This window comes from Mirounga leonina, unplaced genomic scaffold (genome assembly GCF_011800145.1).
Source record: "Mirounga leonina isolate KUSES-001 unplaced genomic scaffold, KU_Mleo_1.0 Mir_173, whole genome shotgun sequence".
Lineage (NCBI taxonomy): Eukaryota > Metazoa > Chordata > Mammalia > Carnivora > Phocidae > Mirounga > Mirounga leonina.
In genome coordinates, this window is record NW_023270447.1 from 91,135,961 (window position 1) to 91,152,141 (window position 16,181).

Below are 16,181 nucleotides of genomic sequence, written 5' to 3' on the forward strand. Positions count from 1 at the left end.
GTGTCACAATATGGACAAAGAACGGTATGTACCAATGCCACCACGTGCTGAGATGAAAGTCATGGGAAGACCCAGCCAGACCTGACAGGGCTGCAGGTCCCAGCCCTGGCTCCTCGTCTTATCTCCCAAGAGACTGGGATCAGCCCAGCTTCCTGAGCAGGTGATGCTACTGGACCATCTGGGAGAAGAAACAAAATAAGATGGAGTAACTCCATGGGCAGTAAGAGTCACATGGAGACCTTACAAGGCAAAAGGGTCAAGTCTCCATTATGTGCTTTTCTTAATATGACAAATGGGAATGGACATCCTCACACAAAATTCCTGAAGACGAAAGCCTATACAGAAGATTCTGCCTGATGCTGAAATGTGGCTGAGAAAGAGTAATGTATCTGTGAGAAGGAAGAGTGCTCAAAGATGTCAAGGTCACGGGGGTAACTACTGAATTCCTGGGGGTCAAATTCAGAGTTGGTGGGATTTGCTGATAAGTCCAGGTTTCTGAGTTTCAAATGCTCCATGAAGGACTGAGATAAACATCTAGTCAAATGCAGCATGAGATGTCCACCCAAACTCAAGATGGGGAAGGACCAGAAACACTTGGGAGAAACCAAGGCTTCCTAAGAGGTGTCTACTTCCCACACAGGAAGGACACTGACTATGGAGACTAACAGCCCTCCGACGTGCCTGAGGGGTCCCCAGACTTCCACACTGAGTGTGAGCAGGCTGCAACCGAGGAGGAAGATGCGGTGGGCACACGGCCTGGCTTTGCCCTGGATGCTGCTGGAATCCGAGCCCAGTGGGGAATGACCAGGAAGCCTTCCCGGCTGAGCCTGGAGCCCCTTCCCCTCAGCACTCAGAGCTTGTCAACAAAAGTAATTACACCCATTATTTCAACCAGATAAAAATGACAAATGCACAAAGATTAGAAGTAATTAAACCTAGAAACAGGCTGGACTGAATAGCAGAGTGCCCAACGCCCAGCCTAATTGTTCAGAAAGTTTTAATGGTAGATGATGGGCAGTGGTCTGTGTGTGGCAGGGGCCACAACCACGGATTTCAGTCACTGAAGGGATGAGATGGAGGTGGACAAAAACTGGGGGACTTACCAAACTATAATCTCTTCCTCTGGGTACTTCTGTTGAGGGACAAAAAAATCTACAGCAAATGTGAGGACCCAGCAGATGGAGGGAGGCTGAGGAGAGCAGAGGCCAAAGCAGAGCGTGGCCCCAGGGTACGGACAGACGTCCTGGACACAGCCTCCACATGGACACACAGAACGCCCGGACCTGCGTGCCTAGGGCCTCACTCCGGAAACGCCTGCCCAGTCTCACCTTATAGACGTTCTCACGGGCAGAACTGAATTCCTAAGCCTTCTCGCTTTCCGTTATCATCCCCTTGTACAGAGATGATGCTTCCACGTTTCCAGGTGACCATTTAACAGCTAAAATCCCTACACACACTCCCTCAATCGTCCTGAAACAGTAGCCTTCCCCGAGGTGGATTTGCCTTGACAGATGTCAGCTCAGAGCAGACTTCCTGGTGGGGAACGTGCAAGCATGTGTGGGCCGGGCGCGTGTGGGGCGCCCGGCCGTGCCCTGAGCGCGTGCCCAGCGGGGCTCTCTGTGTCTGGGGGGCTTAGTTATTTTAAGCTTCCTTCGAAAGCTCGGCATCACATGGGGCTCTGGAAAGAGTTCGGGTGTCGGGACGAGGTCCGAGGAAGGGGCCGAGCAGCAGTCAGATGGGAGGGGTGGACGCCAAATTACGGCATCATCAGGAATCCCGGGTTCCTGCTGTCGGCGAGCAAATAGGCCCCCTGCCGCCACGTCCTTCTCGCTCGGGCTCCCTGGAGCTCAGGGTGTCGGGGAGCAGAGGGTAGCTTCCGTTGCCCCTGCGAGCGCGGACAGCCCTTGCCTTGCACTCACCGAGCTGTGCCCACCTGAGTCAGGAAGGCCCCCGTGCCACCTCCAAAAACCTTCAGGTAATGAGATGGATGAGCGGGGTGATGGACGGAGAGAGGTGTGCCTTTCAGCGCCATGCAGGTGAGCCCCGGGAACCTGGCGACGCCAGGGGCAGGCGTGTGTGGTCTCCACACGTGCCGAAGCTTTCGGGGGGAAATGACAAAACCAAAACCCAAACCAAAAATCGGACTTTCCCATGTGGCGAGCAATTCCAAACAACACAGACCTAGCACTATGGTTTCCTCCTTCCCTGGCATCACTTTGGTCTCCCAGATCCCAAGAGGCGCAGAAGCATGTTTCAAGGTGTTGTAGAGGGAGACTGAGCCCGATGGAAGAAAGAGGTCAGCGACCTGGCCAGTCAGTGGGCACAAGGCTTTCTGCCCACCTGACCTTCAACCTTTCGACCTGGTCTGCAGGGCATTTCACGAGATGGGCTCCCACACCCTCCTGGTGAAATCAAAGTCACACGTGGGCCATTCATAGAAGGCAGGCCACAAGCACCTAACCTGGGATCCCTGTGAGGAGAAAACAGCGTCCGACGGAGCCTCCCATCCCTCACAGTGCCCCCTATACACAGCACGATGGGGCACCAGGGCGCCATTATGTGGCCGGGATTGGGAGGGAACTGCCCACCCCAGACACGGCAGCGTTTCTAATGAAGTATGTGTGGTTGGGATTCCCTGTCCCGAGGCTCCAGCCTCGAGCCCCTATTTCCACCGGGAAACCCCACTGTGGGATTCTTGATGGCAAAAACACAGATGTTGACCCACCAGCACCAGCGAGAGAGAGCATCTTTGCTACAGTCCCCACCAAGACTCAAAGCCAGGCTTGGGTTCTAGAAAGAGCAGTGACTTGTCCAGCAACGTGCGGGAGACAAATGGGGAACACACTATAGGGCACAGCTCCCGTGGGAGCAGCCTGGATCCTCTGCACGTGCAATTATTTCTCATTCTCAAATGAACGGGGGCCCTTGTGTATTTTTGAGTTCTGTTCTGACGTACGCACACACATTATAAGGATATATTCCTTTAATTTTTGGAACTGGAAAACTTTCTTTAATTCGGTCTATTCTTGTAGGACACAAAGATGGTCAAGAATCCACCACCCACCCAAGCTGACGCTCAGCCCCGTTTGTAAGCAGCCGGCTACATAAATGTGTGCGTGGCTGTTAGGTAGTTTCTTCCAACGATTAAATGAAAAAAAAAAAAGATCGTATTTATGTGTGTCTCTCTCTCTATATATATGTATGTATATAAAACCATGGCATTCTTAATTCTGGCCCAAGATAATAAAGTATACATCTAGTGCCACTCACCAAATACCAGCGAATGCAGGATGTGTCACTGAGGGGTCTGTTGGCGTGGGTCCAGGCTGTCCCCCGGGATGGATGGCAATGGGATACCAGGTCACCAGAAGGAATGTGCTCACTCGTGGAACTGCATTTCCAATATATGCATATATATGCGTGTGTGTGTGTGTGTTCTTGTGTGTGCAGTATGTTGCCAAAGTAGAAAACACCAGTTTATTCTGCCCGTACTAAGCGTGTTAAATAAATCAGATTCTGTAACCGATAACATTTTTTTTTTAAAAAGGAACATTGAATATCTTCAAAAATTGCTACAGTACAAAAAAAGTGTGTGTGTGTGTGTGTCTGTGTGTATTTATATATTTATATATGTATATTAACCAGAAATAGCGACTCTATTGGAAGATTCCCACCCCCTGTTTTCGGGAAGATTTCTACGCGTGGTTCGCTTGGCTTCACCTTGGTCACCAAGTCCTTCGGGTCAGTACATGGCACATAATGGTATTATCAGCAAAGGTTCAGAATCAGTTCAAATCCCAGGCTCCAGGTGCTTCCTGCTGGCCTTTCTTCTCTGTCTCCAGCTTCCTCCTTGCTTTCCTTCTTTCTGCTCTCCAAAGACAACTCTGGCAGAAGGCAGTCCCCCATAGGCGTGGGCATTTTTATAAAAATATATTTGGCCTATAGCGTCCTGCTCTTTGAGCTCCCCACCGGCAAACTGAAGCGGTAGGTATGGGGACCCTCCCCGTAGAGAGTTTAGTTTTTAGGTTTTGTGTGTATGTGTGTGTGTGTGTGTGTTTTAATTTTTTTTTTTTAATTTTATTTATTTATTTTTTTTACAGGTTCACCAACGGAATCCTGTGTGGAAAGAAAACAAGAAGAGATTAAATAGCAGGGAGCCAAGGGCAGGATGAGTCTGTATAGCCCCTCTGAGCCTTGCTGGCTTGCAGACACCGGGGTCTCCTGCCCTGGGCACCGGGGACTGGAGCACATGCTAGGAGTCCCAGGGACCTCGTGCTAATCACAGTACTTGATGGTGGAGCTGTTGCTTCTGCCCGCAACAGGAGTGGGTCTGGGCTTCCTAAGAGGGGCTGGGACCACCCCTGCGTTAACTACGAGGGGGCCGTGCTCCGCAAGCCTGCAAGTGACTGCATGCACCCAGTGCCAGGCTGACCCCCTTTTCAGCTCCTACCCACCAGGAGCAGATGCCGCCCGCCCCATTCCTGGATGGCGGGAAGCAATGGGGTCCATTTCAGCCCACTGCTCAGCTGGAGGCTCACTGAGGCTGGGACTTGGGGAGATTAACCGGTTGCATCAGAAAAACTGACCCCTGGGTCTCCCCAAGACGTGATCTTGCCGAAGAAAGAAAGAAGGCGAGTGCTTGCAAGCCAAGTCAGCCGACTGCAAAGAAGGGCAGCTCTTCCCAACCTGGGCATACCTAGTCTCAGAAAGTAGGAACCCCAGAGTCTTCCCGCCTCAGTGACAGACCCCAGAGGTCAGCATCTCCCAGAGAGTCCGAGACCTGCGGCTGTTCTGGGCATGGCCAGGGGCATTGGAACACGCCATGGCTCAGCCTGGAGGCACTTCTGCCGTAAGGATGGGGCACTATTTCTCTCTGCTGTCACTTGGAGTCCCCCCCAGCTCACAACTACAGGAAACGAGGACCCTCAGACAGTACAAAGGGGGAGGACGCTGCACACTCATCTATGCCGCTGAGACAACTAGACGGGGGACAGTAATTCCAAAATAAAGCCCAGAGGCCGTGGGCTGGAGCTCTGGCAAGTCCGCGGGGGTTCCCGGCCCCGCAGGACCGGCCCTGTCCTAGTCACCTGCTGAGCACTTCAGAAACACACACGCCTGCACCCACCTCCAGAGGCCCAGACGCAGGTCCTCGGGTAGGGCCTGTGGATATGGGTTTCTACAAGCTCCCCAGGAGACTCTGATCCTGTGCCAGGCCTGGGCCCATTACCTCTGTCTCAACAGCCAAGGGGGTAGGATGCTTTGTCCTGAATTGAATAAACCTGCCAGGTGATCCTCCCCGGGACTGGGGGCTGCGGGGCGCCCAGGCTGGGGGAGGTGGGAGGCTGCAGGCCAGCATCCTGCTCGGCACCGTCTGCACCAGGAGCTTCAGCACGGACATTCTCCTCCACTTGGGTTGGGGGTGAGGGTGCTCGTTTCCCCTCCGGGAGCCCTCCTGGTCTGGACAACAAGGCAGGGCCCCTGGATGCCGCCTCACCTTGCCTTCTACCTCTGTATGACACGTTTGAGCAACCCTAGGAGGCCTAAAATGGAACGTCTACTCATCTCCCGAGGGACTGCATGCTCTGCTGTGGGCAGGGTGTCCTCTCGTGTAAAGAAATAGGACATCTGGTCAGGTGGGTGCCGGACCACCCTCGGCAGCTTCACTCCAACGGTGCCCTGCCCCTGCTCACCTCCACTTTCTAGGATGGGGTGGGGGTGCTTTAAAAAACGAAGCCATTAAAGAGGAGAGTAATGTCCCTCCTGCATGTCTGCCCTCATTCTAATTTTTGGAAAGCTAAAAAATGTGGACACAAATGCTCCATGACTCCACTCACAGGAGGAGTCAAGTGCAAAGAGCCTGAGAGGAGAAGGGGGCTCCAGGGGCTGGGGGAGGGGGTCGGGGGGGGGGTCGGTGTTTCATGGGGGCAGAGTTCTAGTTTGGGATGATGCGGAGGTTCTGGAGACAGGTGGTGGTGAGGGATGCACAACGTTGTCGATGTGCCTGATGCCACAGAACTGGAAATGGTCCATTCTGTGTTAGGTACGTGTTACCGCAATTTTAAAAGTTAAAAAATACACACCAAAAAAACATGGGGACACGAAAGCCTGTGCCTGGTGATCGCGGGCCCAGGTCCGGCGGCCTGGGACCCTCTCTGGTTTGAGCAGCGCCCCCTCCTCGCTGGCATGAGGGTCCTGGGTTGGAGCACCTGTCAGACGGCTGTCCCCTCACGAGGGGAGGTTTCCTGAGAGGACCGCTGCAGGGCTACCTTCAGGTCCTTTATTCTGACGGTAACCAGACCGATGGAGGTGACAGGTGCGGCCTCGTCCCTTCCCTCGCGCCCGCCGTCGCGTGGGGGTTCTTCCGTATGGAGTTTATGCGGCCACTGTCCCACCTCACGTCTTCAGTGCTTCCGACCCCGGACAAGGTCCTGCCTCCTCATTCCATGTCCTTCGAGTGCCTGCAGACGGTCACCTCCCTGGGGAGGCCTTCCTGGACAGCCCCTCCTCTCCTAAATGCGACCTCTAGTTCATCTTTGTCTATTCGAGCTCGCTGTTGTGGGGCTTTGCAGGTAAGGGCAAGCCACGCGGGCTCTCCTGAGTGTGTGCATGCCACGAGTCGTTGCAGGTGTTACGGGGTGCCTGCTGGGTCCACCGGGGCTCCAGCTCTGTGCCTGGCCCGGAGTGGACCATCAGTCCTGGACGCAGCTCAGGGAAGAGGCATGTGTGGGAGTAGCCTCGTCCTCGGCCCCCGAGACTCATGACCTTCAGGCGCTGCGTGCAGGTGGGTTCTGACTACTGCATCCGAGGACAGACGGAGCGGCCCTTGCGCTGCTGGGGATGGAGCCTCTTCCAAACCTACCGGCGTCTGTCTCAGGACGAGAGAGGCAGAGAGAGAGGGGCAGGGAGAGGGCTCCACTCTGTGCCCTGCATTCCACCTGAACAAAAGTGCTGGCTTCCTGCAGAGGTGGGTGGGTTCCCTGCAAGGGTCTCCGGCAAGGTTGGCATCACCCCGTCAGGCCGGGAGCAGGGGTGTGACCTTCCACGCCCGCCCCACGTTCCTGCTGCTGGCACTCAGCTCACGGGAGGGCTTCGGCTTTCTGTTCCCAAGGCTCGGTGTATGACCCTCTCAGCTGGGCACTAACCCTGAGAGGGACCTGAGAGGGCCGTGCATCCCAGGCCAATGGGAAAGACAGCCAAGGAGCACGCCCCTCCACGTCCTGGCTGGAGACACATATCAAGGGCACCCACACCCACACCCACGAGGGTTCCCGGCCAGAAAGGGAAGCAGCATGCTGCAAAGTGATCTGAGAGACTGGGACCTGGGATGAATTCTGACTTTGGAGAAACTAGTGCTCCCTGCTGCCTGGAAGGAGATCCTGGGTTTTGCCTGCCCCCCCACCCCCAGCAGCAGACCGCACGCTGGGTCCCAGGCTCAGAGATCAGTGTCTGCCTTTGCAAAACAAAGAACACACCGTGGCAAGAGCGCCCAGTGCCAGGGGCTGCTAGTCCGTTTCTCCACTGCTGCGTCCTGAAAGGGGTACTTTGCCGCCAGGTTTGTCTTGCTGCTGGTGCTCGGCTGAGACAGACCAGTTTGCAGTACGGTCTGCACGTTGCTTTGAAAACAGTGCTCCTCTGAATTGCAAAAGCTGGGTATTCTGTTAATGTGTTGTTTTTTGGTTTTGGTTTTTAGAACAAAGCAGGAAGGCTCAGGTGCATATCTCGGCTTTTATTAGTTACGTCTTCAGTGTGTTTTTGAAAATAATAATAACACATGATTTATTTCTTACTGGCTTCAGATGCGAGAACTTTTATTACTTTTCGGGCTCAGTTGGGAATAAAGTGGCCTTGGCAAATGCAAAGATCTGAACACTAATGAGGTTTTCTGAAGTTTACCTGTTATGTGAAAAATGACAGGAAATTAGCCCGAGAGCCAAGGGCGGGCGTGTGTCCTTGGCCCCTTTCCTCGGTGGGCGGGAAGGTCAGGACAACTGGGTGCCACTGTGGAGGTGGTCTGAGGCAGGAATTTGCCAGAATCGACTACAGAGGCCGAATCAGGGCGACAGAGTGAACATCTGCCCAGACGGGGGTGCCTGAGTCCGGGACAACCGCCCGCAGGTTGGCACTGGCCAACAGTGGCACTGGCCACTTTCGGGTCCCACGTGTGCGTGTGGGTCAGCGCGAGCGGACAAGACGGTGTGGTAACAAACGGCTCTGTCATCATGACAAACGCATTCGGAGGGGCTCAGCAACTACGCAGGAGATAAGTATCTCCGCCGGCTCCTAAACCTTAATTAAATATTTTAGTATTAATGGCTATTTATTTAAGGGACAATAAGTACCTTAGTAAATCTGAGCGAACTTCCTGGCCATTCTCTGCTCGATGCTCATGTCCAGGCATTAACTGCAAGAATCAGGGAGACTTAGAATCCGAATGCTTTCCTCCCAGTGAGTGATAACCGGTCTGGGTCTGTCCGACACGTGGTGAAGGAATCTTTAAGCATTTATCAAAGGCTAACAAGACTGTTTGCGGAGCCCTCCTGGTCTGCGTCTGCCACCAGGTGTGGCTGCTACATGTGGCCGGACTCAGAGGAGGTCCTGTCTCGGCTCTTCTCACCTCCCCGAACGGCCCGCCTGGGGTCCACAGTGAGCGGGTCAAGCTCTTCGGACACAGATGTGTCCCTTCCTGCGAATGGAGGTGGTCCTGAGACAGTTCCTAGGACGACCTGGCAGGTGGGGGTCCAGACAGCCTGAGAGGAACGTGGTCCAGGCAGGGCCCACCTGGGAGTGGCAGACGGGGTGAGCCCACCAACAGCTTGCGGGGGTCCTTTGATGCCTGAGTTGCTAGAAGAGAGAACTGAGTCTGAAAAGCTTTCTGGAGCACAGGAATCCATAAAAGCACTTTTCTACCATTTTTTTTTTTTTAAGTCAGGGCTGTGACTCCTGGTTCCAATGTGGGTGAGGAGGCTGGTGGCTCAGGCTGTTGGGCGCTCAGGAGCTGATCTCCCGTCTGTAGGACTGAGCTGAATGTCCCAGGATGCAGTTTGCTGGGAAAGCCCACCTCCAGCTGCACCAACTCTCCTCCCACTTGGGGCCGGGCTGGGGGTGGCACAGGGGACAGAGGGATAGCGCGGAGGGCTGCAACCGAGAGAGAGCCAGGCCGCCTTGGGCTGATCCGCCCCACCACGAGCAACCTGACTGACCCTAGGCAAGTCACTTAACTGCTTCGTTCTTCAGTTTCCTCTCTGTAAAGTGGCATTTCTGGGAGGACAGTAGGAGTCCCTAGATGTCAAGAGTGCTCCCTAAGTGTCCCCGTGAAAGTCCACCTCAGGGAATCTGCCGCCCAGCCCCTGCTGGTGGGGGGGAGCTCCCTGGAGTGAAGAGCACCTCCAGGCTGTGAGCCTGCAGCTCCTGAAGGAAGGGAGCAGAACCCTTGACGTGCAGGGCCAGATCAATGTCTTATGTTTTTATGCATTTTTAAAATCCTAACAGGGATACTGGTGACCACCGGGCCATCCTGCAGAGGGTTCACCAGACAGGTGGGAACTCTGCTGCTAATAAGAAGCTCCCTGTTGCCAGCCTGGTTGGAACTCCAAAGGGAGCTTTGTCCCTGGCCTTAATGAGGTGAGTCACATTGAGGCAGACAAAGGCACCAGGTTCTGATGGATGGGCCATGCAGGCGCATCTGGCCCTTGAATGGTTGGGGACGGAGTGCACCGTACCTAACTTGCCTGCACAGTCTCAACAAAGGCCTTTTGTGGGGGTGGGGAGGAGCGCTTTCCATTCTCGTCTAATCACATTTCTTTGCCCGATAGCTGCACATCATGCTAAGCCGGTCATTTTGGCTTCAGGACAGGAAGCGAGGGCTGGAGATTTGATTTGGAGCAAACACTTGATTCATGAGGGCTGGATTAGGACCGACCCATTCACTCCTATTTCTGAAAGCCGTGGGTTCCTCCAGCCCCTGGCTTCGTGCTGCGAGCCGAGCCCCCCAAAGGGCACACGGGCGCCCCCAGGAAACACCTCCCACCCACTCTGATGATCATTCCTGCCTCAGAAGGTGGGCAGAAGGAAGAAGCAAGTATTTTCAAATATCGATAACCCATCCTAGGACCTGGGTTCCCTACTCAGGGAAGGGATCTGATGTCACAGAGTATTTGTGTTTGAGAAAAAAATGAGGATCCTTAGAAAACCCAACATCAAAAAGAAAAACAAGACCAAAAAGCCCAAAGTCCGGGTTGCATCTATTGACTGTGTGGAGACAATGTGCAGTCATGGGGGCAAAATGCACTTTCTCCCCCAGCAGCCTGAGTGTTCGGGAGACTCGGCGCAGAAGAAAGCAATTTACCGTTAGCATTAAAGTTAATATCACTGAAAGCAAAGCAAATGTTCCTATTCAGCAGAGCGTGGAAAATTCATCCTGTTTTGGTGCTGGTCCCTGGCTTTAAATTAGTAGATGTCTCAACTCTTTGCTTCCTTCCTTTATCTTTTCCCTTCTTATCTCTTATTTTTATATTCCAAAATTGTGTTTTAATTCTGCTTCAAGTCCTCCTCCGCCCACCCCACCCCCCGCCCCGACGTAGAGACATCCGATGCAGGTGTGATGCCTGCCCGCATAGCCGCTGCCCTGGTCTCTGTCTGTTGAGGGGCCAGGTTTCCCTGCCGGCTGGGGCCTTCCCTGGGGCTGGGACGGCGCTGCCACTCCTGGGTGTCTGTCCCTCCCTCCACGGGGACATTTCTAACAAGTGCAGCAGAGAGACCACAAGCCCAGCCCTCCTGGCTCGCATTCGAGATGGCAACGCCATTGGAATTCCACCTGCCATGTCCAGAAGGGCTCCCGGTTGTCCCAGAGTGGAGGCGGGGGTGAGGAAGGTGAGGCAAAGGGGGGAAAAATTGATCGATGTCCAAAAAAAGAGGTACGTACCATAAAACAGACACATGGCGTCTGCCCTGCCCCCAGGAGGTAAACAAGACTTCGGCCAGTCAGCAGGAGATTTCAAACCATTTCTCAGACACAAAGGCCACAGGAATAAGATGCCGATCAGAAGAAGAGGGTCTGCAGCGATCAGAAAAACGGGCTTGCGTGCGCTCGGACAGAACACCGGACGAGCAGGCCGCCTGAGGCCTACTGCCGGAAACTGGCTTCTTGAGTCGAAAAGAACGCAGAAAGGTAATGCTCAGCTGGGACCCACTGGCCTCCGGCAGGAAGGGGGCCCCTCTCCCTGTGGCCAGCTAACACTCATGTCCACCCTGGAAGGCCCTGGAGGACACAGAGCCTGAAGGAGCCATGCACAGAAGACATTTAATTTTTAGTTTTTTCATTTGCAGGACAAGCCCAAAGCTTGGGGTCTCCCCCTCCAAGGGCAAGGATTCCACCCACTTTACTGCACATGATGGAGTGGGCAGGGCCTGACTCCTGAAATGGGTCTCCTGTCACTTGTCACCTTTGAGACCTAAGCTACCATTTCCAAAGGCCAGAGAGAGCCAACAGAGCATTGCCTTAGGCCAAAAAGCAAGAACCCATTCCACCCAATGCCTCCGAGCCAGGGCTCAGTGCGCCCACCTTGCAGCTGCACCCACCTTGCACGTGGACAGGGCAGGGCCAAAGGGGGACCAGTGGGAACAGGGATGGTCACTTGGCAACCCAGCCCCCGTTCCCCAAACTGAAACACTCGTTGGCCAGCACTCGTAGCCAAACCGAAACACATGCGTTCAGTGAAATGGTTTGAAAATCCTCTTGCCGATTCTTTGTGAACTAGGCCTTCTGGAAGGCTGCGATGCAACCGAGGAGCTCCCCAAATGTCGCTGAGTCCAAGCAATGTGGGCTGCAAGGACAGTCCTGAGGCCCCTGCTCTCCACTCTCCTGGGCTGGGAGGGGAGCATCCCAGGGAATATCGTGGAGTCCAATGCAGAGATGCAAGAGGAGGAGCTTAAGGAAGGTCCCCCCATTCTCACGGCCAGGATGAGGACCCGTTAGCTATGGGCAGCACAGCTAAACGTCACCCGAGTCTCCTCAACCTGGGTTCTGGGAGGAACGCTTTCGGGCCCCCTGGGCATTCACAGCTACTCCTACTGCTGACGGTGGGTCCCTCGGGTCCGCCTGGTTTCCTACTCATTTCTTCCTAAGATGTTTAAGTGGTTGGAGAATTTTTTTTTTTTTTAATTTACAAAATGATGCATATGTGCATGCTCACTTAAAAAAAAATAGCTTATTGATATTTTCATCTAATTCCGGATAAACCCTCGGAAGCTGACTCGAGGGTTTCTTAAATGTTCCCAGGGATGGTTTTAGGGTCATGTCTTCTTGGAAGGATTACCCATTAATAATAAAAAAGAGCACTGAATAATCAGGAATTTGGTATTTGATATTTTTGCAAGATGCGTCACTGACATTTTATTGATGGGCGTTCAGAGAGACTGATGGGGAGTGTGTTGATATCAGGAGGCCCGCTGCCACAAAGCCGGCCAGGATGCCTGCTCAGCCCCCGGCACGTGCCGTCCAGGGTGGGGAGGGCCTTCTGCCCGCTCTGCAAGGGTGCGGTCCGGAAGCGAGCGGGGCTGCTGCTGGGCTCTGTCTCTGGTGGGTGAAACACCTCCTTCCGTCTACCCCGCCCCTCCCGTTTCCCCAGACCAGCTGCATGCATTTGCTCGGCCCCCCAAAGACACGTGAAGGGTGCCCCCACCCCAGGTCGACGATGCTGTGGCGGAGGGCCTGGCCCAGGCCTGAGCTTACCGGTTCCCGTTAAACGTGGATTTGTAGTCGGCCGTCGGGTGCAGCGTCTCGTCGGTGTACATGGGCGCGGATGCCCGGACACATTCGTGGGAGCACTGGAGGGTCTCATTATAGGCTGTGAATATGTCCAGGCTGCTGGGCACCCGGGCAGGGGTGAAGTCCGTCAGGTTCTGGCAGCTCTCCTCCTGCTGGTTGATCTTCCGCTGGTGGCTCTTCCGACGCGTGTTCCCGCTTTGGGCACAGCTGGAAGACAGAGGAGTCGGGGTGGGGGTGCGGCGGGCAGATGCCAAAAGCCAGCACTCAGACTACGGAGGCTTCGCCTCTGGGCATGAATTATCCGTCATTTAATATTAGATGGTAATTCCCAGCCTCTTCAGAAAGATCAACCACAATCAAACAATCAGCTCACTCTCTCTTTTTTTGTTAATAAAATTTGAATTTTAAATGTGGCCATTACTGCAGGGCAGATTATGAGATAAGTTTCTGAGCTGCGTTATCCCAGAGCTGAGGCCTCGTCTGGCCGAAGGGTGTCAGCCAGGCAGGGGTGCTGACTCGGTTTCCCCATGAAGGGATGGGTACAGGTGTGGTTGGTCTGGTGGCTCATTCTGGAAGGGACTATTCTTTGGGGAGAATTATTAAGTGGGGAGCCCCGCGTCCTCAGCCCTGCCCCTGCCCACGCTCCCAAGTTGGAAATGAACGTGGATCGTCCATTCTTCACGGGTATCAGGTCTATGGAGAGAACTGTTCTGCATGCCCCATGGATCCTGTCCTGTTCCTCTGGACCACAGAGCCTTCCCAGCGCCACCAAGGATGGACACGGGAGTCCCACCCTTGACAGCCGAGCGATCTGGGGGAGTAGATTATCAGTGACCTCTCCCAGGCACTTCCGGCAAGTCACAAGAAGGGTAAGTGGAAGTCCCATCCCAGTGGAGGAGGGCAGCTAGGAGGAAATTTGGGGAGCCCCCAGTTTGGGGAACCAGTTTCCCTTCTCCCCCTCCCTGCTGTGCTCAGAGCCAATGCGGAAGGAAGTGGCCATGAGGGGCAAGGGTCCATGAGCCCATCTTCCTGTAAGTCATGGACATGCCCTATCTCATCTTTCCAGTGAGAGGAGCCCTGGTTCCTGGCGCAGAAGCCCCACCCCATAAACAAAGGTGGGAAGATAAATGCAAACCCAGGGGACCCCCCTCAAGGTCATGGAACCCCCTCATCCACTGCCTGGGTTGTCCTCCCCAGAAGAACTCTCTGAGGCTTCACTGCAAACCCAAATGTGGGAAACCACCAGGCGACAGCCTCCTCCATCTCCTCTGGGGGCCGTCAAGATGGTCGATGGGATTTGTCCAGCCACACATCCATGTGGTCCTGGGCTCCAGACCAGGACCAGCCCCTGCCCAAGATGCCCTGTGGTGAGCTGAGGGTCGTCCTCATCACCTGTCCCAGAAAACGCCCTGGGTCTCGGGTTTGCTGGCCTTCGGGAGGCCTCGCTGGTTTGCTGTGAGGTCTGCTTTGGGGTTGTGCCAATCCCACCCTGCCACCTTTGCTAACCCTGGAGACTGGCCTTCTCTCGGATCTCCGTTGTCTGGACCCTCGGGAGCAGTTGCTGCCCATCAGCCCCACTTGACCTCCTGTCACCACCTGCCGGCAACGGGGGCACCGTTTGGGTGTATTGCCCTACAAGGGAGTTCGAGCTTTGATGCTAAAAGGAGACACATTTGCTGGAGGAGGGGCTGCAGGCAGATGGGGCGTCGGAGGTGTGTGTGCACCAGGGTCACCCAGCAGTGCCCCGATTTTCCCAGGGGTGTAGCAGGTGGGTTCACCTAGCAAGGCCAACCTCAAAGTAGGCCAATTTCCAGGAGGAAATAGGCAAAAACGGGCTGCCTGGAGCAAAGCAATAACCTAGTTCAGCAGACACAGAGCGGCCACAAGAGGAAGGAAGGATTCAAATCGGTGGGCGGAGCACGGCCCCCGGACAGCCGGGGGCAGCGAGGGGTGGGCGCGAACCTGCCCAGGCTGCTGGCCTGCTGGGTGGGTGGCATCGAAAGGCACATTGAATGCAGACACAGGCTTCGGAAACCCCAACACCTGCTGCCTGAGAAACTGTCATGGAGGCTGGGCTCACTTGCATTCTGCAGAGAAAGCCACGGTCAGGGGCGCGTCCCCCAAGGGCAGTATCAGAGAGCACGGCGCCTGTGGCCGGCCAAGCTGCCGTGGGGCTGAAGGTGAGCAGACTGAAGCAAGGCCAAGAGCTGCACCCAATTCTCTGGCCCAAATGAGAAAAACAATGCCCTGGGATGCAATGTGGGACCGGGTGTGACAAGTAGGAAACCCTCTGTGCACACTTCCCGGGGGAGCCCCACAGCCCCCATGTCCAGGCCAGAGGGGCCGAGGAGCCTTACCAGTTTTTTAAGACAAGAGTTGTAATCAGAGCAGCTATGACCATGATGAGGGAGACAGTGATGGTGATAATCTGATGAACAGCCAGACCTGGAAAAGAGGAAGGGGGAGGGCAGCCATGAGACCGGGGCATGAGACAAAGGAGCCCAGGAAGGGCAGGGCCTGCTCCTGTCAACTCGGGTCTCTCCTTCCCCATGGCAGGGGCTGGGCACCAGGGCTGCGGTCACCTGGAGTCCAGGAAGGGAGTCCCCAGCCCCGGCGTCTCTTGGCTCCCCAGCTGTGACCCGGCCCATGGGCAGCTGTGTCCTTTCTTGCACTTGTCAAGCTCCTCACCTGGCCCAGGTGAGCTCAGGCTGAGGCACGCCCCCCAGGACCTGTCACTCTTCCTTTGCCTCCTCCCACCTGGCTAAGTTCTCGATTCTGAGCACAGGCCTTTGAGTGGGAGCAGGTCTGGCTTGACACAGGAGGGGCCGAGGCAGCCCAGGATTTGTTGGGAAGGTAGGGGAGAGTGAACATGGGTTGACCTCCTGGAAGACTCAGGGGTTACCTGGATCACTGGGGAGTATCTTCCTCTTTCCAGAGTCCTCTCCAAGATGCTCACTGCCTGATGAGGTTCCAGGAATAAAAGACCCAGGCCTAGCGGCTGATGCTTCCCCAAAGCCCAGAAAAGGATCTGCAGTCTAGCCTCGCTGCCCTGTGTCTGCTGTGTGTGTGCATGGGGTAGGATGGTGCGGGGCATAAGGAGTGGAAACAGCAAGTCAGGGACAGAAGCGGGGCAGCCTGAGCCCCACCTGAGAGCTGTCTGCTGACCCCATACAGGGATAGCAGAGGACAGGGATTCTCTCCTACACTGTCCCTCTGTCCCCACCCCCTGTACCACCTTCCACTGACCACAGATGCAGGGGATGGGCGGCAAGGCTATGTTCCTCCTGACAACACATCTGTCACATCCTTCCTGGAACACAGACACTGGGGGCACGCCCGGCAGATGCCACTGGTCCATAAAAGCCACCTGCAAAGGCCCTGTCCTCCTCTGATCAGGAAGAACCCTACCTGAGGA

At 55.1% G+C, this 16,181-nt stretch overlaps 1 protein-coding gene across 1 annotated transcript in view; it reads right to left on the reverse strand.

The window, feature by feature from the left end:
• Positions 1-10,980: 10,980 nt before the first annotated feature.
• The window catches only part of AJAP1 (adherens junctions associated protein 1), a 54,962-nt gene continuing 49,761 nt past the window's right edge, over positions 10,981-16,181 (reverse strand). The window contains exons 2-4 of the mRNA XM_035020257.1: positions 15,124-15,211; positions 12,731-12,973; positions 10,981-11,053 (exon numbers count right to left, since the gene is read on the reverse strand). Coding sequence (XP_034876148.1) covers positions 10,981-11,053; positions 12,731-12,973; positions 15,124-15,211 — 404 coding nt within the window. The remainder of the gene's footprint in view (positions 11,054-12,730; positions 12,974-15,123; positions 15,212-16,181) is intronic.